Source organism: Chlamydotis macqueenii, chromosome 6, assembly GCF_036417535.1.
Source record: "Chlamydotis macqueenii isolate bChlMac1 chromosome 6, bChlMac1.mat, whole genome shotgun sequence".
NCBI lineage: Eukaryota > Metazoa > Chordata > Aves > Otidiformes > Otididae > Chlamydotis > Chlamydotis macqueenii.
Window position 1 is genome coordinate 21,046,526 of NC_141561.1, and position 22,718 is coordinate 21,069,243.

Genomic DNA, 22,718 nt, shown 5'->3' on the forward strand with positions numbered 1-22,718 from the left:
TCCAGCCCCCAGTGACCAGGCAGGTGCGCCAGCTCTGTGGGTGCTCCCCCGGGGCCCCCTCCACAGACACTCGGGGTACGGCTGTTGGAGGGGTGGGGCATAACACGAGGGGCTCCTCCAGACAGCCTGCTTCGAAGGGTTATCCAGAGAAAAATGCAAACAGTTTCAACAATCTCTTCCATCAAATAAGCCATTCTGTAGAATATTATTTGGTTTGTAGTGTTGAGGTTGGTTTTTTTTCTTTTGTTTTAAAAAACTGGAGGTAAGGGGATGGGGGAAGATATCCAGTCAGGACAATACTAAGGACAGGAACTTCTTCCTTGCATCGTGGGGTTAAGTTACATTCAGCTTACAATAGTGAGAACACAGGACATTGCAGGAAACAGAGTATTGAATTTCAGGAGTTTGGCAGTTTGTGTAACCTTAGTATTATTTAAGCTCCCTCCCCCACTGCCTTTCTATTTTAATTGACACTGGCCCAAATCCTATCTGCTTACGTGGGCACCAGGCTTGCTGCGTTTTCCACATCTCTGAAGGCCACACAGCTGAGAATTTGTGAAGGGTGCCTTTGCACACCATCCATAAGCACTCAGCAGCAGGATTTTACAAAACAATATGTTCAGAGGGCAGACAGAGTTTTAGAACATCTCTGTGCCAATAGAAATTGTTTGATCAGAAAAAGAAGTGATTGAAAACTGAGCAGACTCAAAAACAGTTTTAAAAAAGCCAAAAGACAAAAATATTTGAGTATTATCAACAGAAATAAAAATGTTAGTACAATTGTAACAAGAGTTTTGAAGGTTAATAGTGCCCTTTTCCAGAATAACATCTATATTTAAAAAAAAAAAAAAAAAAAATCTATTACAGCCAAGTCCGAGTAAGTATACTACCCCTCCCAGGGGAAAAAAAAGAAAAAAAGAAAAAGAAAAAAAGAATTAATTATGTCTGTGTATGCATGCATGGGTATGTATGCTCATACAAAAATAAAAGGAATTATACACGCCCCTCCCACCCACCTTTTTTTTTTTTTTTTAACTCTTCTAACTAGGAACTTAGAAAGTCAGAATTTATTTTCAGATCAAAACAGATCAACAAATAAATGAAACAAAATCCGCACACAGAAAAGCAGAAACTGACTTATGTTAAAAAAAAAATAAAAAAGATGGTATGGACAGCTGCCTTTGTACCAAAAGAAAGCAATACGAGACTAAAAATTAAAGACCTATTGCCTCATTTGGCAGACAGTGGAGACATGTCAGCGGGAAAGATAATAAAGCACTTGCTAAGGTAACTTTGTACAAGCTAACGGCAGTCATTTCTCTAGACCACCTGGATATCTCTTGCAGATTTTTGGCAGTTTTGTCTGGTTTTATTTGTTGTAACTTTTTAATTCTTAATTCTCATTATTACTTCAAATTCTAATTAAAAAAAGATCAAATTTTCACCATTTCCTATTACAATGATTAGTATTTCTGGTTTTATAGAAGTGTTCTTTACGGGCTGCAGATGTTACTACATCATGTGCAGCATCTCACCTTGGGCTGTTCTCTTTCTAAACAGTTTAGAATTTATCTTTTGAGTTTTTAGTTGAGAGAAGTCTCACTAACTCAGAGGTAGCTTCCACTACCACAATCCTCTTAAAAAACACAACAATGTCCCATACAAGCTGTTACACAAACTGAAGGCGAATGCCGTCAATCACCAGGGGAAGCGCATTTTGGGTCCTCCACTGTAAACAAGCCATTTTATCTGAAGAAACTGGACGGACCATACCCTCTGTATCAAATTCAAGATATCTTTTGCACTGGCAATTCCCTGCTGAGGAGACCATTTCCTTCAGAGGCAGGAATTTCTGCATTAGAAAAAGCTCACAGTCTCTAGGCAGTAGTATAACCTGTGGAACAGAAGAGAGTGTTCTCACTTTTAGAATGGTTTGGTGTCCTTCAACTCTCATTATGCTGCCTATATACAAATATGCATTAGTCTTAAAAGTGCCTGATTAGGAGCATTAGAAAGCAACAGGTTTTGGTTTTCAACAGTTTTTTGCGACTCTGTCTGGATTGTCATAACCAGTGCAGAGGAAAACACTTGCAGTCCCTTTTACAAAGGGCCTCTTACAGGTCCCTTCCTCCTCTAATCAGTGACTCAAAGAGCATTCCTCAAATGGCTTGTTATGGCCGATCAGATAAACGCGTGTTATTAGCTTTAACAAGAGTTTCCTTGTGTAGATGGCAGTGTAGCCATTCCTACTCTTCCTGTCAAAAGTTATCATTACAAAACGATCCAACAACGAGTTTTTGCCATATTTTCATACTTCAGACATTTTAAGGAGACATACAAAATTTTACATTTATATTTTTAATCAGTGTTTAATCAAAGGAAAATTTATCTTTCCTCTGTATTAAGAAAAGACAGACAACCAAACAGTAATCTATTGAAAATAGAATCTCCAGAAAGCAGGGGGTAAGGTTCTTCCTACAGTTCTCAACAGTTGGTTATTCCAAGATTCAAATTTGCACTTCTTGTTTTTGTGGCATTAGAAAATATACATTAGTAGAATATATTTTTAGGGGAAAGGCATACTTCTTCCAGATTATTTTCAAATCCTTTTTTCATTATCATGCTGCATAAAATTCTACCCTCACTCTTGGACCAAGCAAAATACAAAATCAAAACAGAAGATAGTCTCCATGTAATATGTTCCCCTCTGATTTACTTACAAGTAACTCATCCATACTGGTTTGGCATTTTTCTAAGTTGATCCTCTTTATTGCGACGCGTTCTTGTCTGGGTTTGCATAGCGCTGCCTGGACAACCGCAGTAGCACCACTACCTGAAATAGGGCAGAAAAGGAATACAGTCTTAATATAACCAGTTTAAACCAATGACCAACATAAGAACCCCATGCTGACAAGTAACTTAAAATCTGCCGTTTATCCTTTTCCAGTGCCTTCCCCACACGCATACCTTTCCACTGGCAAGACAGCGTGCACACTTCTCAAATGAAGAAGAAAAACATCAAAGTTTGTGTTCCATACGCCACAAAAAATTCCCAAGCCAACAGCTTAAAAGGATGTGCTCATTTATCAAGTCACACCCACCATCTAAATGCATTTTATATAGTCTGGGAACCACTACACTTTCACCTTTGGATACATCTGTTTTAATCAAGAGCATGACTTACACAGTTAACACAATTTAAAACATTAAATTCAACATTTTAAAACATTAATTTGAAATACGGGAGGGTGGAGAGTGTGTGCTTTATCAAATGTCATTTCTTTCTGCTCTTTCAGATCAGTCCCTGTTGAACCAGGTTTTCGTTCCCACTATGCAAAGAACAGAGGAATATCAGTGAAATTCTACATGTCAAATCTTCTACAGCTTCACCTATGATCCTGCTCATTCATAACGACTAGGGGAACATCTTACAAAAACCACATCGATTCTTGTAAAGGGCGCGGGAGGCAAAAGTATTACACCAACAATAAGAAGATGCTGAACATAGCTGAATGGCACAGCAGAGAAAGTCAGCCATGCTTACTTGATGTGCAAATCCCATACGGTCACACAACTGATAACAAAGCTTGATGGAATTGATCAAATTTTGAGGAAAGTATTAGAATAATTTTATTTAGTATGCTTTATTTGCAAACAGCAGGACTAAAAGATCTTGTTGCTTCTTTTATCAAGCACTCACTGGCTTTGCTCCAGTCAGTACTGCCTCACTAAATTAATGAAATGATTGCAAGTAACATTGAGAAAGAGTTTTGCCCGGGTTGCACATCTTGCTGCCACATCAAATACAGCACTGTGTGCTTCCTCAAAGTAATTATATCATGCTTATGCATGCAGAAATCTAAAATCCCTCGACGAGTAGCTTCTACCTGTAATTCTGAATATTTTCATATAAATTATGGATTTCTGGTAAGTCACAAACTGAACAACATGTTACATTGGCCTGTTCATACACTATGTTCTATTTATGCTCCGTAATTGGCATGTCCTAGAGGAATACAAATTGTGAACAAAAAGCCTTTAGTTGTCGAGCTCTACAAATGTGGATTCAGTTACCAGTCAACTTAAGAACAATTGAGAGCTTTTCCTCTGCACATCTGAAAACAGCACCGACAATATCTCATGACTGAAAGTTATTGTCTGTGTTTTAATTGCTATTTGCTTAGCTATTTTCATGTATTGTTTGTTCACATGACTTTTCACTCAAATCACAAAGCTTTTTAACTCAGTGTATGAACTTCATTACAAAATTCTGAGCTCATCTTAAAAAAAAAAAGTCTCAACACGACTAACTAGTAGTGTTTTTGCAGGATGCCGTCACAGACAAATATTGACATGTTCCATTCTGTCTGCTTACAGACCAAAGCCTTTTAAAATTCCAATAATGTAAGTAATAAAAGAATTAAGAGGGATTTTTTAAAATTAAATAAGACATCCCAAGGAATAAACCACTAAGTCAGCACAATTCAGCTCCCATAAGACTCATCTACATCATTTTAATGAAGTTCTCATTCAGTAGACATCAAGACACAAATGTTCTCATTACTTTGGCTACACAACTGCAGGTTGAAGCAGGGGGAAGAAACCAAATTTTTAGCTATTAAAGATACAGAAACAAAGACCAAGATTTTCCTTGATGTCTTTTTCACCTATGCCCATAGTTTTATCTACTTGATACAACCAGATCTTCACTTTCAAAACAGAGGCATAGACAAAGGCCACATAAAGGACAAACAGAAAAAGCACACAGAAAAATTGTTCAGCCAATGCCAGGATGAAATCCTGACTGATTCCTCAGCTTGAAGTAAAATGACAGTAAGTAACACTTAAAAACATTTTGGAAAAATCAGATTACAAAAATAAAGTCCTGTCAGATCCTTGACCCCAACCCACTATACCACTTACTTAAGTTCTGTGAGACCCCAAACCAAAGACTATGTGCTTACTACTATTTAAAAAAAAACCTCTTGACTGCAAAATTAACCCTGAGCTATTCTTATGCACAAGTTGAAGATCTGTTCCTCTTTTGCCTACTGAAAGAGGACAAGATGTGAGATCTCAGGACATAAACTAGAGTTTGAAGTTTATTTATATGAAAAGCCTTTCAGTGCATTTTCTGTGTTTTCTCCTCAGAGAGAGATGATTTGCAGTGGGATATTCTTCACTACAAGAGTATGATGCACTGACAATGCAAAAAGCTTTCTATGTTTAGAATAGTCAATCTACCTTGGTTTCTTCTTTCTCCTGCCTTCTGAATACTCTATGCAATACAGTATTTTTATAGTAAAGGCAGTCTGTGCAGCCTGCATTCTCAGAGGGACCTACATATAAAACCCCTTTGAAAAAGCAGTTTCAAGTACTGAAGTAGGAGCCAGGCACTCAGTGGCTAAATGCCTCCTTCCTCTTAGATGTTCCCCTCTCCTCCTCTGGCTCACAAGGTGAACAACTGAGGATAAAGACAAGGAAAACGTGCAGCTTCCCGATCTGGTCAGAAGACTCCTTTTGTGTCAATACAGAGATGCCCTTCTCGAGTCTTCTAACAAGAAGAAATGTGAAGTGTTCCACAAGAGTAACTGTTATAAACAGGACTACCCAGATAACCATTTCAGTTGAGAGACAACAGACTACATGAGTAATGCACTATCACACAGTGAAACAAAACTGTCACAACTATTTAGCATAACAAATTAGGATCACAGGAAATAATTGCATAGAATAGATTACAGTCAATCATTCCTTGTCAGAAGACACGACTTCTTCAGGTATGCTGAACCTTATGAGTCCTCCAAAACCTAACCCTCACAGCAGAGAACATACTAACCACACCACAAGTAAAGCACAGATTGCTTTTAGCATCCAGTTCCTATTTAGAAAACCCATCTAGTATAACGACAGTTCAGGGTGTATAAAACAGGAAGCCTTTACATCCAGCTGTCTCCTGCAGAAGAACAAAACAAAGGATTAGCAGTGCAAGATTCAAAAAACCAGCTTTGTAAGAACGATTGGGTTTTTCCACTACTGGAAAAGTCGTTCTTCTGCTACAGACGAGTTCTCTTTGCCAATTTCAAAGGTTAGCAGCGAAATAACACAATTTCAGTCCACACCAAGATGCCTACTACTCCCATTTCACATTAGGCATCAAGTCAGAGAGTTTAATCTTGTCCTCTCATTTATTTCTGCCATCCTTCTCTCTAGTGTAAGCATGCCCTTACAGCCAACCTGTTCCTTCATGCTGTGAACCATGCACACTCCCTACCATCCTGCCCTCACTGCAGCAGAGCTGTCAGAAATGCTTTTAACTATTTGAGTTCATGCAATGGAAACCTTCTCAATAGCTACTACATATGGCCACACTTAATTTCTTCTGAAAAGCGATAACCTAAAAGCAGTTTTCTGCATTCCACTTTGCATATGCTTCACAGAAAAAAACCTCAAAACCACAAATACTCATCCAGGACTTAAGCTTCACTAAGTTCCTTCAAGTTGTTCTAAATCTGACATAAAGGTATTTTTTTCTCTCTCTAAGAGAGAAGTTTTCTTCTATCTAATCTCTGAAGAGGATGTCACTTGCTGGTAATGGTAAGTTTTCTTTTTGACTAGGTATCTGAAGGGTTAGACAGCAGCCATAATTGAAGAACACTAAATACCTTAACTCAGAATCTATGCAAAGTCTTAAATACCAAACTGTACCATCTGCATCTTTACAGACCTCTGCTGCTCCCTCAACGTACAGAAATCTCCTATTAAATGTGGCTGATTAGTGCACACAAATTTTAAGTCAGCCTCAAATTCAAAGCTAAGTTGTAACTGTCTGTGAAAGAATGCAATACTAAACAGAATAAAATCTACAAAAATGGATGAAGCAGCTATGAAAGTATTTTGATTTAATTTTTCAGACAGTCCAGTTGTGAAGAACTGAGTCCCCTAGGTAATTCTTAAAGCAGCTCATACGCCATGTCACTGCAGCATTCCTTTTGCATATAGCAGAATGCACTTGTACACACAAACCACGCCTGCACAAATGCAATTTAGCTTAGGTTTCTACTCATAAAAACATGTGAGGTTTTTTCATGTAACACGCAAAACATTGGTGCTCACAGACAAGCTTTTAAAGCTATGTTGTATATTGCATGCAATTTTGTGTAGTATATTTTCAGCATTACTATGTATGTGTTATGAACTGATCAGTACTTCAACATATTCCATGACAGCATTGTGCAGAACTGGTTTCTTCAGTCTCAAAAGAATCAGTCCTGTTGGTAGCAAAACAATACTTTTGGTTAAGAAACAGAGAACAAAGATCCTTTAATTTCTTTCCGTTTCTAGCTTTTACCCCACAATACTCTAGAGATCTTTCAGTATTACTCATTTTCTTTCATATTACTTCCACTGATTAAAAATAAGTTACAAATCAGTTCATTAAAACTCATTGAGATCACCACACTAAACTCAAACTTTCTGAAACTTAACTTCTTCACAGAAAATGAACTCATAGAATGGTTAGAGTTGGAAGGGACCTTCAAAGGTCATCTAGTCCAACCCCCCTGCAAGGAGCAGGGACATCCCCAACTAGATCAGGTTGCTCAGAGCCTCATCCAGCCTGGCCTTGAACGTTTCCAGGGATGGGGCATTCACCACCTTTCTGGGCAACCTGTTCCAGTGTTCTATAACTCGCATCGTAAAAAATTTTTTCCTAATTTCCAATCTGAATCTACTCCCCACTATTTTAAAACCATTACTTCTTGTCCTATTGCAACAGGCCCTACTGAACAGCCTATCCCCATCTTTCTTGTAGGCCCCCTTGAGGTACTGGAAGACCGCCATCAGGTCTCCCCAGAGCCTCCTCTTCTCCAGGCTGAACAGCCCCAACTCTCTCAGCCTGTCCTCATAAGAGAGGTGCTCCAGCCCTTTGATCATCTTTGTGGCCCTCCTCTGGACCTTCTCCAACTGGCCAAGTCCTTCTTGTGTTGGGGGCTCCAGAACTGGACACAGTACTCCAGGTGGGGTCTCACCAGGGCAGAGTAGAGGGGCAGAATCACCTCCCTCGACCTGCTGGCCATGCTCCTCTTGATGCAGCCCAGGATGCAGTTGGCCTTCTGGGGCGCAAGGGCGCATTGCCTACTCATGTTAAGCTTCTCATCCACCAGCACTCCCAAGTCCTTCTCCTCAGGGCTGCTCTCAATCCATTCCCCGCCCAGCCTGTATTTGTGCCTGGGATTGCCATGACCCAGGTGCAGGACCTTGCACTTGGCCTGGTTGAACTTCATGAGGTTGGCACGGGCCCACCTCTCCAGCCTGTCAAGGTCCCTCTGGATGGCATCCCTCCCTTCCAGTGTGTCGACGGCACCACACTACTTGGTGTCATCGGCGAACTTGCTGAGGGTGCACTCTATCCCACTGTCCATGTTGCCGACAAAGATGTTGAACAGGGCTGGGCCCAGCATGGACCCCTGAGGGACGCCACTCGTGACCGGTCTCCACATGGACATTGAGCCATTAACCACCACTCTCTGAGTGCGGCCATCCAGCCAACTCCTTATCCACCGAGTGGTCCGTTCATCAAACCCATGTCTCTCTAGTTTAGAGAGAAGGATGTCGTGCGGGACAGTGTCAAAACTTTGCATAAGTCCAGGTAGATGATGTCAGTTGCTCATCCCTTGTCCACCGATGCCGTCACCCCGTCATAGAAGGCCACCAGCCCCAGAACTCATGAGTTCTCTCTCCATCTTCACACAACATAAATGTTTGTGTTCTTAAGAACTTCAGGATAACCATGTAAATACAATTTACTAACAATTCCTGACCACTTTGTGTTCTTAATTCATGCTGTGATCAAATCTCTCTCCTTCTAACTCACTTGGATACTAGTTTGTTTATCCTAGCCATTAGAATTATGACATAATTCACTTAAAATACACTACGTGTTCTATGAAATCTATGCCCATACATAGAACTGCTGCTTCCGCATTTTCATCATTCAACAACTAATCTCACTAATTCTTCATGGAGCTACAAAAATGAATTTATTCTGCAGTTGGACATTTTAAAACATCACCATTCCATTACATCTATAGAATCACTGGGTTATTCAACTGTTGTATTTACCTTTTCGTGGGAGAGTAGCTTACACAAGTCTCTGAGGACTACCTTCACAATCAGCAATAAAATCCTACATACAAGAAAAACAGTGGCAGGAGGGGCAGGAGGGAATGACTAGGCATTTTCAAGTATTCTCTTTATTTCCCTCCACCCTCACTAAAATAGTAAAAGGACTGGTTCTATCAGATATTTTGCCTAAACTATAGGAAATACTTTGAGGTTTGCTATGTAGTACTATGCTACAAGTTCCTCCCTGTCAAATCTGCAGAACAGAATAAAGAAATTATTCTGCCAAAAGGACATGAAAACAGGAATGTACCTTCTTGAACACAGAGGTTTCTAGTATCAGAGTACAGCAAATAACTATCTATCACAAACTAATTATTCAGGAAATAAGACAAATCAATACTGTACAAGAAAGTGGAGACCCTATACCGATGATCTGGAAAATGTAAAATTCTTCCTTCCCTCCGTCAGTGAGTCCAGACACACTATGTTGAGGAACTCTTCTGAAATGTCTGTCTCGTCTGAAAAACTATCAGCTATCACTACCAGTCATGCTTAAAAGAATTTTTAAAAAGAGCTCTACTCTGACTGGCAAAGGCATTAAAGCAATCTGTGGCTAGAAAGTGAAACTAGATACATTTAGATTAGACATAGGTTTATTTAATGGGGGAAAAAAAAAAATTGTGTTCAGCTTTGAAATAAAGTCTTGGCCTAAGTGATGGCTTTTTGCTTTCAGGCACTTTCTTGGTAAGGAGACTTCTGCCTAGGGCCACAAAGAGCTCAGCACTTGTCAGCTTGGTACAGCACCATCAACGCACTAAGATCAGCCTGGAAGTCCAAGGATGACTATTAACTTGGGGCATTCAAGTAAACCTGGCAATAAGCACACACTTTGGAAAGGGAGGAAAGAAAAACAGATTATGCTCACTACCTCCTTCCACCTCACAGCTGCCCCCTCCCTTTGTTTCCATCCTAGCTCTCCCAACAGAGACTGACAACTGCTGATGTTAAAACTCCAGTCTGAGTGATTTTTTTTTTTTCTTGTCAGAGAGGCTTTATTTAGTGCAACTCTATTGAAGCAAGTAAAATAAATGAACCACCAAAAAATATAGCCTCCATGTTTGTTAAGATTAGCAACCTACCTGACAGCCACACATTTCAACACTGGAACACTTTTAGCCCTATCAGTCACAAAAATAAGGTAAGGCACACAACAAAAATATGTTCCTGCCCTTTTTTAAAGAAGATAAGTACAAAGGAATTCAAGTCTTTTGGGTAAGATAAGGTGCTAACAAAGTCAATGATCAACTTTTAGAAGTGCATCAGAAATAGACAGTAACCACAATGCTTCTTTTGCCCTTCTTTGAATAGGAAGCTACACATACTCCAAACACACCTTGGTACTTGACACTGAAAGAAAGGTATAGATGTGTTGCAAAGGAAAGTGAAGTGATGCCAAACATCCAGGCAGTTTAACGGCCATCTGTGTGTGTCATCACCAAAACTATCTCCATGGTCTCAAGTCCTCTTACATGGCTGGTTGTGGGGCTCACAGGTAGCCTGCTACATCTCCAGATCTGGTATGAGAGCATCTTCCCATTCATTAGCAACCTACATCAAGGAAATGTCAGTACCACAGCAAGTAATTATGATTGTTATATTGATAGACTAAACCATGTACTAAGATTTGACCTGACTAGCAGAGGGTCCAGGTGATTAGAAATAATAAGTTAAGTTGTATTATCAATTCTATACTACTTAGGTGATTAGAAATCGTAAATTAATTTAGGATCTAGATGATTAGAAATCATAAGTTAAGCTGTATTATAAATTTTGTATTACACTACTTATAAATTGTACTGTACTAATTCTGCTTGTAGAAATCCTGTGCCATTCTAATCATAAATTCTATGCTATATGAATCGTAAGATCTTGTTAAGAAAAGAAAGCTTTAATTGTAACTATGTTTTAGTGCCATCATCATTCTGCCAACGATCTCTAAAAGAACCTGCCTGTACCCTTAGTGTGAACCTCCCTGTACCCTTAGTGTTAGGTGGCAACCAGTAAGCTTGATCAACAGATTCTTGGGAGTAAATAGATGTTATTCTCTGGTGCAGAATTTACTTCTCACACACCACAAAATTATCCTGCTCACGTGTGCTAAAAAAAGAAGGGTATGGGGAGTAACAACCAACACACAGAGACAACTTAATAAATACAGCGGAACCTAAAACAAAATAAGCAACAAACATTCAGTTCTGACCCCAAAACACACCACACTTTTCATTAAATATGCTGCTTAAAACCTACAATGTATCAATTTGACTGGGCATCAAATGTGAAACACAAAGTATCTCTGTTTCAGTCTGCAGAACTTACATTTTCCGCACAACTCCCATGGCTTTCAGGTCTGCTTCAGGTGTCTTATATCACTTTACACCTCATCCACTTACACTCCCTTCACTGTCATTTTTCCAAGGTTGTGATTATGAAGTAATATAAAGTACTGCATTTTAAGAGCTTAATGAACTAAATAGTATTAAACTGAACTTATCAGTGAAAAGTCAAGTTCTGTATCTGGAACGATCTCTCTTCTCAATTACATTACCCCCCATATGAGCTGCTGTTGCTAAAAAAAAAAAAAAAAAAAAAACTGAAACAAGGCGCTATGAGCAAGAGTAAAATAAATGATACTCCATTTCAGTATTAATTTTACTGTAATTTACCCAAGTTGCAGAACATCAAGAAATAGCATGTATCAAGTTAGAGAGCAAAGAGGTTACTTAGCTGTACTCACCTAAGAAACACCTAAAGTGCCTCTACTTTCATGTTAGTATATAAAGGCAACTTGTGAATTCATCAAACTTATGGTCTAGAAGATACATGTGCCATTGAACAATGAGTACCATTACACATAACAGTCCATTACTTAAAGCAATTTCAAGGAATGTTTCTCTTCGGGCATGATGAAAAATAAATCACTTCATTTGAGCCCAGCACCTCAGGTAAAAAAGCGAAGATCTATTCTGTTCAGTTGTCATTAGGTTAGATTATGTAAAAGAATACGCAGGCAGGAGCATGGATCATCTTTAAAGGTTCTCTGAAAGGACTGTTGAGAAGACTAAAACAAAGAACTGAGCCACAGGTAATAACGGCATATATGTAAGAGGTATTATTATCTGTTGAACTAGCTCACAAGAGAGAAGAGATGGAAGAAAAGCTCTGGGGCACTCGAGCCCTTCTCCAGTTAACATTAGTTTTGTAATAAGATCTGCACTGGCTTCCTGCAAAATGAAAAAGAATCCAACTTCACTCACACTGCAAATTTGTTAGGGAAAAGGCAACAGAAAAAGCAGGAGCCAAAGAACTTGCAGTAGGCTTCTTCACCCATGCTTCTGCTGCTCTTGTCAGCAGCACAGCTGTGCTGCACAGCCGCCCAGCTGGCACAACGCAGGCAGGAGCCAGCTCCTGTTGTACAATCACGCTGTGCCCATCGTGTGATACGGAGAAATGTGGAGGTACTGTACTCAGCGTGAATGAATCCAACAAATCCCTATTCATCCTGCCTTTTCCAAACACAAGGCATGAAAAAGAGTTGAAGTGAAGGATATGACTTGGTTTAAGGATTTATTACAAACACTAAAATGGATTTTTTCTGTTGAGTTGTTATGCATTCATCCTCACAATGTAGGTCAGATTTTCAGGTAATAACATAAACCTCCTTATTCAGGTTGTTTGTTTTTTTTTTTATTTTTTACTTACAGTTGTACCAAAAACTTGCAATCAAATTCACAGAACTGAAAGCCACACAAAAGAACATCTGTGTAAAACAGAGATTATTTCTTGCCAACTTAATATGCTGTAGTTAGGTCAAAGACTACATCAATGACCTAACAGGTCTCACTTTTTTTTTTCAATTTAAAATTTTCTCGTCATTCATACAGTATTACACAGGAAAAAAAAAAAAACCTTAAAATATGTGTGAGAGGGCTTGACAGTTTCTGTTTTGCACAGTTTGATTAAACTAAGGGAATTCTGCTCACATGTTAGGAGAATAATAAATTTGTTCTTACTAGGTTACTCCAAAAGTGTATTTTTCACATCATTGCTTAAAATACACTTTTTTAAACACCTTCTTAAAAAAAAAATAAAAAATCAACGAATTCAAATTATCTGTTATCAAAAAGAAAAAGCAAAATCTCCAGGGCTTTTGTAGAAGAGGAGACTTCTACAAGAAATCTCAGAGATCCTCCTCTACCTAATTAGCCCTCCAGGAGGGGCATTTCTTTTTTCCTTCATTGATCTGCAAAAGCATAAACACTTCACTCAAACACATGAACCACAAAAAGCAGCTTTCTTCCTACATTCATTTGAAAAGCTGATAAAATAAACTTCCTTATCAGTCAGTGGCACAACAAAAGAACATCAGGTAATAAATCTCAATTTAAACCAAAGAAGCTTATCTAGAAGAGAAAGGGAAAGCTGACATCATTCTTCCCTTAAAAAGCTTGTATCCAAATTTGTTATTTCAAAGGTCTAGAGTTTTATCCTAGAGTGAACAGTCAACACAAGAGTTTCACAAGAAAACCTCAACAGTAATACTTCAAGTATTAAAAAGACCAAGAATGCAATTTAGAAATCCATGTATCAGGGTGCAGTTCTTACTCAAGGGCAAAGCCTCCCACCAGACACAAGAGAAATCAAAAATTCCAAGAGAGTAGGAAAAGAAATATCTGAGAGGATAAAGCAATTGAAGTCAGAGGGAAATTTAAAAAAGAGCACCTGCGCTTAGTACTACTTGGTTACCTGGACATCTGCATTTTGAGCAAACAGGGCAGTTTTGAAGCGAATACCCTCTCCTTGATCTTCCTCACAGAGCTTCACTTTGCTTTGCAGAGCGGGTCTTGTGTGTGCAAAGTAAATTCCTTTTGGAGGAACCTGAACTGGAAGTTCTGCTTCAGCAGAAACATGCTCTAACCCTGCAAGATGCAATGGTTCAGATTGGATATTTTCAAAAAACAAAGGCAGCTAAGATGTTTGGTCCAAGGAACCAACCTACATCTTGTTCGAAGTAAAACTCCAAACCCAAGTACATTGTAGAGGCCTCTACATAAATGGATTCACTTCCCTTATCTGCTCCCACTTCACCAGAAACTCACAGATGTAGACAGAACTAAGAGAAAAATGAAAGTCCAACGTGAAGCAAATTTGTAATACACAAATATTCTCAAAATTTGCTTTTCTGTTAGCCAGAACAATTTTGTCAGAGTTGCTTCCTAGATTTAAGAAGAATAAAGCCTGAGTCAAGTATTTTTATGCTGTTTCAGACAAAGATACCACCAAAAATTGTTTCAAACCATGGAATCACAGAATCATTTAGGTTGAAAGTGTCCCCTAGAGATCATCTTGTCCAATCCCCCTGCTCCAACATGGGCAGCTAAAGCAGGTTGCCCAGCCAGGCTTTGAGTATCTCCACAGACGGAGACTCCACAGCCTGCCCAGGTAACCTGTTCTAGTGTTTGATCACCCTCATAGTAAAAGTTTTCTTGTGTTAAGACTGAGATTCATCAGTTTTAGTTTGCGCCCATTGCCTTTTGAACTGTCTGTGGGCACTACTGAGAAGAGTCTGGCTCTGTCTTCTTCATTCCCTCCCATCATGTATTTATGCATATTGACAAGATCCTCTTGAGCCTTCTTTTCACCAGGCTGCATCATCCCAGCTCTCAGCCTCAAATTAGAGATGCTCCAGTTCCTTAACCATCTCTGTGGCCAAGGACACGCTGAAGTTTTGCAGGCTCATGCCTTAAGTATGAAGCTAAAGAAAATCTCTGTTAAGAAAGACTCTCTGAACAGGTTTAGTTTGTCCAAGCTGAGACATGACAGGCAGGGCTAAGGCTTCTACTGTTTCCCATCTCCTTCTTACCTGCCTGTGCAAATCTCATTCAGCTACGAGTTTTCAGAACACCACACAGAAAAGCCCTACAGTAACATACTAACATACTCTGAATAACGTATCTGGAAGAAACAGCTATTTAGAGCTACAGTTGTCTACACAACAAAGATCTATAAGGAAAAAAAAAATTCAAAATAAATTACCTTTTTATATTAAGGAAGAAAAAAGTTAACCTAGTAGTTAATTTGAATCATACTCTACAACAGCAATGGCATGTTATTATACCAAATATAGGTGCATGACACTGCCTCAGAAACAAAGCTTTTCCTTCAAAGTCCACAGCGGTAAGGAAACAACTTCTTTCTCCAGCACTCTTCTAAAACAGAAACAGTTCTTCCTAATAAAATAATAAAAACAAAGCCCTTTCTTCTCATATGTTCTACTACAATTTTCAAATACTCTATTATGCTAACAGCCAGATATTTTTCCCCTAAGATAAACTGCAAGATCTAATTTTAGTTAAAATATTTTCATAAAAGAAACATGAATTGTGATCATTTCACTCTCCTTATTGTTTCATCATCAATCCATTATTCAATATGCATACAAATCCTGGTTTCTGGAAGGCAAAATTCACACTGGAAATGGCTCTGCATGACTACATGACAACTTGGTATCTGGTATTCACTGTGGGACCAACAGTTACCTCACCAGGGTATCATCTGAACTCCACAGAACTCTACTTAACTCCACCCTATACAAGGAGGATAAATTGAAGGTTTGCTATGCTGAACCAGATTTCCTGGCTAGGAAAAAAAAAGCTGTTAAAAGAAAGTTATTGTTCATTTCTAAATTAGCACTATAAACAAATGCTGGTGTTGATTTAGTTGGCATATTTTACACTTGGAACAACTCTAATACCACGAATGTAATATTTTCCAAGTCTTCCGGATGTCACCACATAGTGTATCATGCTCTTCTGAGAATGAAGAACAGCAATCTACCAAAGGCAGTATTGCTACTGCACTGTTGTGAAGATCTCTAATCAATACTGCAGTGTTGAGCAACAAAGCATCTTCAGCTAGTTCACCCCACAGAACGCGCCTGCTAGAATCCAAGCCCATCGTGGCCACATGCTACAAGCAAAAAACCTACCTATATCTCATCCTGCTTCTCATGAAACAATGGACGAGTTAGAGCAATATAAATGCTATCATATCATTAAATTTTCATCAGGTGATTCTAATCTAGTTCCTATTACTAGTCTGAAGACACTAACAGGAATAAATTATAAGTTTAAATTCAGTCTCTGTAATAAAAGGTCTTCAAAGCAAAGACGAGAGAAGGGAAAAGTAACTTTATAACTGAATTGTGATCCTTTTGAATCTGAATATGTTTCTTCTCAGAAGTCTAAAGCAATAGCCCAAGCTTATGATCTTGTCCATATTACTCCTAGAGAACAGAAACCAGATGAAGAAATAAATACGTAACATTTTTCTTGTCTGTTCAATTAATTATATTTGTACCACTACCCTGAAGCAGGTATACTTGGAACACAGTTTGCTTACATCTATAAAAATTATTTGTTCCCATGAACAAAACCCTCAGATATTCAACACTGATCTTAACCTTTGAGACCTCTAAGTTCGCACTGCTTCTGAAAGCATGACTAGGAACACAGAAAATATTGCAATTTTCATTCTGTTTCTAGTCCTCATTTCACTTTAAGTGTGTTAGCACAGTTCAGCTTAAAAGCTATGTACCATAATCATTACATCAGCCTTATTGGACATTCTCAAGTTTCACCTTTATTTTACTTCTGATCAGAACACCTCAGAGGCAGTTAGACATCCACAGGAATAATTAGGCTAATAAAAGGATTCAGAAATTGTTAACTGTAAAGACAAAGGATTAATGGAGACATACTGGGGTTTCACCAAACTGTTGAGTAAAGTCACATACCTAGTCAAATACCTAGGGGCAAAGGGCTGGAAATATTAACTCCATCAATGCCACAAACTTAATACTTCAGCTAATGACTGAACAACATTATTCAAACTTTTTACTGAGCTTCTCTCAGGAGTAACTGCAGGACTGTCACAAACAGCAACCCTGGAAAATCAACACCCGGGAATTGTTCAGAGGGACTCTAAAAACCTACTACCTTCACCAGCACTGTCAGCATCTCACATAAGGTAATTATTTATTTACACAGAGTAAGCAGTATCAACTTCTGTCATGTGTGATTTCCTTTAGGGAGAGGGGGAAAAAAAAAATTAAAAATCTTGCTTTTAATTTTAGGCATCAGTACATTTCCTAGTGACATATTTATATTCCAAGTTCTGCAAGCAGATTGCTCCTCTGCAGCTGCTGTTCAGCAGTATTCCAGTGACTTCAGCAAACCCAAGAACTTAACAAAGAATAACTAACTTAAATTTATTTTATGGTCCATTCTTAAACATCAAGAATTACTATTATTACTGGAAATAAAATGAGCTTCTATCTACTGCTGCCTTACAGCTCTGAATTATTTTAGAAGGGGGGAAGGTGGAAGAGAGAGAGAACCAAAAGTGTCACACAAAAATGAAATATGGCCTACACATGTAGCCACTCTATCAGCCACCCACATCTCCTTCGCATGGAGATCCCACTGGTTTTGGCCCTCAAGCCAGTCAGAGCAGATGCGAGTTTGTTTCCATTTAAAAAATATAAGCTCCACTGGACAAGCAGATTCTGAGAAAAAAAAAAAAAAAGTGGTCTCTGACCTAAGGGATTCTTCACTGAACGAGAAAAAAAAAAAAAAAGTAAAACAGTACAAATGTTGTTTCAGAGCAACACATGACCCAATCTAAAATTGCTCTCCCAGGTCTGAACTTGGCTCCTGCTATCGAAGTAACCTTACAACACTGGTCACAAGCAGTCGTCCCGCTTTGAAGATGCAAAGCCGTGATGTTCCAAGGCTTAGTGAGAATCAAAATCATGCAATTCCTTCAAATTTCTACACGCTCACCAGCAGAACTGCTCCTCTTCTAGCACTCAAGCAACTCCTGTGGAGCCAGGACTTTCCAAGTCTCTGAGGTTTTGGACCTTATCTGTAGGAAGAACTTTGATGGGGGGGAGAGAGAAAGCATAGGGATAGGAGGGCCAAGTATAAAGGAGGCAGGCAGATTCCAAGAGCAGGAAAGCATGGCATACTTTCTGTAAATTATCATTACACAGCACCACCCCACTGCCCGATGTGTTGATTACGCACTCCTTTACCCTTCCAGTTAACAAATTAGAACAAGCTTTATTTGCTGGTTACTTGCAATCACAACAAACCACCTTGCCCACCACCTTAGGCCCCCCCCTCACTAAACAAAACCAGAACACCAAAGCAAGTTATGCATAATTTTATTTATTTTCATGTCATTCAGGTTCTTGTAAAATATAATTTATCTTCTTCCTGGCAAGTCCGAATTCCAGTTGCATGAGTTGTTTTTTGTTTTTTTTTTAAAAGTCACTAAATTATATAACAAAGTTTGATCACTGAAGCACTTGCAAAGCCTAACCTCTTTGAAGCAATGAAAACTACAGCCTTGTCTCCAATCTAGGTATTTCTAATGCAAAAAGTTCATTTTCATTCAAAAAAGCCAAGACAGCTCCCTTCCCCAACACTATTGCTACCACGTGGAGATACAGCATATAATTAACAACTACAAGCTCTGCACAGCCTCATTAGCAGCACAGCACTATGAGGGTTCTACAAGGTATTTTTAAATTGCACCATGACCATCTTTACTCTGATAACTGAATTAAAAACTACTTCTTATAAAAATACTAAATGAGGATTTAACATTTCTACAGTTTCTTCAAGTGGTTATTAACTGACAGAACATCTTGACCAATTATTTACCAAAATTTAAATTTTAATTTACAAAATAATGAATGTTTCCTGTCAAGCTACAGATGTATGAAATTATGAAGGTGATATTTAACATTCGTATGTACAATATGCTTAGGCTGTTGTCGTAACTTTTAAGATTGGTAAGGAATAGAAATTGCTTTGGAGAAGAATTAAGGCAGACACATCTTTCTTTTTACACAAAGTTTTAGTATAAAAATCTTAGGTAGTGTTTAGTATTACTTATCAAATTATGCAGCTTCTTATGCAAGAATTACAAAGGTTTCAGAAGTAAATCTCTGCAAGAGCAAATATCAAAGTTTACCACAGCTTTAGTTGCTACAGTGTGGTATTTCACCAAGCACAGCCCAATCTAATTTGCGGCATGTACATAAAAACTACTGCAATAGAAAGCCCTTCAGCTGTTTTTTTCCACTCAAAAAAAGAAAAAAAAAAAAAAGAAAAAAAAAAGCCTGATTAAGCACAGGGATAAAAAAATGTTGGGAAGTGTGAATGAGACACAACTATCTGATTAATAGAACAACACAGAACTGTAATTTTATCTCTAACTATAGAAAGGCTTTTCAAAGCAGCATACACCACACTTACAGACTTGAACATCAGTTCCTGAGCATCATAATCAGAGACCCCTCTACAAAGTCAAAGATCTCTGATAACAACTAATATAGGAGAGTCTGTTCTCTGTCAGACAAAGAGCCATTAGCAATACACATGCAGCAGGAGAGAAAGAAAAAAAAAATTCGTAGAAACACCAACAAAGACCCCAGAGCCATTGGCACAAGAGCAGCTCGCAGGCTGCTTACAATAAGAACTATAAAATCAGCAGAAGAGTCTCAAATGGTAACCTCCTCTAATCAAAATCCCAACACATTTGACTTGGCAACACTGCACCTTATGACACAACAAACCATAAGATATTTTTGAGCTTAAAGCTAGAAAGGCAAAACTAGATTAAAGCCTCAGTGCAACCACAGTAACTTTTTAAATGAGTTGCAGCCAATATAGATAATCCATCACATAACAGTAACCATTTATTTTCCAATTATTTCTGGCTGTTTTCTAGCCAAATTAGTTGTCCAAGTCATTTGCAGCAGGAGAGATGAAAATGTAATCTTATAATCAAAGCTAGCACCCAACCTAATCACGAGATAATCCAGAATATATAATGGAATCTTCCTTCCACAACTATCAACGCAGGCTGACAAACATTAAGTTACACTTAGCAGAAGAGCACCAATGCCAATGTAGCTTTCCAAAAACAAGGCAAAGCCATTTGTTCATATTAATTTAATAAATATTTTAAAAACAAAACAACAAACTCCCCTCCAAATCCAAACAAAAACACACAAAAAAAACCAACAAAAAAACCCCCTAGATTTAATGCTACTTTGTCTCATTCACATGATGTAGAACTCATTACAAATAGAAAAGTACAAATACAATTTTAACACGAATTTTCAGGTTTTTACATCTATTACCATTTAAATGTTTGTTCTGTGAAGACTTCTGTTCCTTCTCAGGAGGAAAAAAACTTCACATATGTGAATAACAGAAATTCAGATAAACCAATTTCAGTTATTTTATTCAGAATACTTGGTTATAAACCTAAACTGAGTAGGAATATCTCTCACAGATGAAAAAAAAAGCTAATAAAAGCAATACTAAGTCACATTCAGCCTACAAAAAAAAAAACAAAAACAAAAACCAAAAAAAAATCCCCAAAAAACCAACCCAGCAGGGACACTAAAATCCACCACACATTTTAACTTAGTGCATTAAAATCATAGAAAGAGATCGCCTGGCTCTTCACTAAATTGAATCTGTCTCTCCTTTAATAGCAATTAAGTTCTTATCTCTGTAATTCCTACTGGAAGGTTGCTTTGGATCCTCCTGTCCTAAGTTAGGAATTCTCTTCTAACTTCCAAATGGGTGTATGGACAGCCTGTATCAATCTGAATTAATGGAAGAATTGACTCTTCTCTTAACTCTCTAACCTACACATTTGCAGATAGCAATCAGAACAGTGCTCCAGAAAAGATAGGCATTAACAGGAACAGCCTCTTCCTTGCATCAGATCTGTCAACCACGCAGCCTGGCAGTAAGTCAAATGCGGAACCCGATCCGACAGAAAACTAACCCAGCAGAAGAACTAGTTCTCTGTCCTATCAATGCCATCCTTTCAACAGCTGCCTGTTAGAGCAGATTAAATGCATTATGAAACTGCACACCAAGAGTTTACAAAGAACTGGCTAGCCACCTTAAAAATAAAGCAAACGTGGAATAACATCTCATAAGCACTCCTTAAAGCCAGTATTTTCTCTGTAACAGGCACTTGAATCTCCAAACCATCATGAAGGAAGCATAGAACATATAAGGAAAAAAAAAGACATATCATTTGAAAGCCATACCACGTGGCCTTGGTTTTCAAAATCACATTTGGCTAGACACAGGTGAGCAAGAAGAAAAGTTCACATTTTCACACAGAAAAAGAGCAGAACTTCTCCAATCTGCACAGGATGAAGACAGCCCACATGACTAACAATGACTTTCATTTTATGATCACCACCAAAACTTGTAAATGCCCCCTAAAACAGGCCATTGAAGTCATCGTGCACCTGTGTTCTAGCTACAGAAAGCCTATTCTGTTGGGAAGCATCATGATAAACCATCCTGTTGTACTTCATCCTGCCTACCTTTCCTCCTGCAAAGCCCACAAAGAGGCTGCAACATGTTTTTATTTTTCTCATTTAACTGGCAAAGGGCTATTGCAACTGAACCCATCCCTGAAGATGCTACCCAGCTCCTCAGGGAGAGGTAAGTAGTGCTTTCCAGAGGTGAAGGGCTCTGTTTCAGCAAGTGGAACCACTCATGTTCACAATGCAATTAACCCTGGCATGGCTAATGCAAAAGGATATAAATTGCTGCTGAATCAAACTTGGATGGTATCATTCTCCCCTCGCTTAAGTATAAAAAAAGATGCTTTGAGTCCCTTATTAGGTTCATTAAAAGTGACAACATTCATCTAACACCTGCAAAATTATAAATTCTATGCATTTGACCAAATGTGGATATAAGTGGGTTTTTTGGAGGAAGTGGGGTGTGAGTGTGTTTGGTTTTTTACAATTTTTAATAGTATTGAGACTGAATTTAATCTTATAGTGGGTCTCCTATAAACTGAGACAACAAATACAAGGTGTGAATGAAAAAAGATGTATTTGACTAAGCACAAGATTTTTAAGTTAAGTGGTACAAAATAAATCTCAGTGAATTTGAAAGTCATGTAAGCAATTTAAGGCTAGTGAAAGTTCAGCTAAATTCAATTTCAGTGTGTCCAAGAATCTGATTCAATATAACCTGACCCTAATTTCCTCACTAGGTGTTCACTTTAAAGAAATCACTTAATCAACAGTTAATAACAACAGTAGGTAACTAGCAATAAAGTTTCTCTACAGATAGGTATTTGCTACTCCAATTTACATATTAATATTTAGAAATGCATTTTATATATCAGAAGATACAAGCTTAAGTGGAAAGGAGAAGGTGAAAAGGAGTTTATAAATGAAACTCTCACCCCGGCGTTCTACAGGTACTGCAACAGAAAATAACTGATATTTAAATAGCTCATATGACTCATGTCACACCCTAGACAAGAATTAATCCAACACCTTCAAGGCCTTTTTTACCTTAGAAGAGGGATTTGCTCCTCAGCAAAGACATAGCTCATGCTAGCAGAACCACTTCCACTTGGCTCATTTAGATCCACTTCTCAGACCAAGTTAAGATAAAATCCTCTGGCCA

General features: G+C 38.3%; 1 protein-coding gene across 2 annotated transcripts in view; it reads right to left on the reverse strand.

The window, feature by feature from the left end:
- The window catches only part of STK39 (serine/threonine kinase 39), a 101,301-nt gene that overhangs the window by 77,033 nt on the left and 1,550 nt on the right, over window positions 1-22,718 (reverse strand). Inside the window, exons 2-3 of one of the 2 annotated variants that reach the window (XM_086750865.1) lie at window positions 2,721-2,833; window positions 1,703-1,894 (exon numbers count right to left, since the gene is read on the reverse strand). In XM_086750865.1, the coding sequence (XP_086606991.1) occupies window positions 1,703-1,894; window positions 2,721-2,833 (305 nt within the window). The remainder of the gene's footprint in view (window positions 1-1,702; window positions 1,895-2,720; window positions 2,834-22,718) is intronic. The other variant, XM_086750864.1, reaches the window with a different exon arrangement.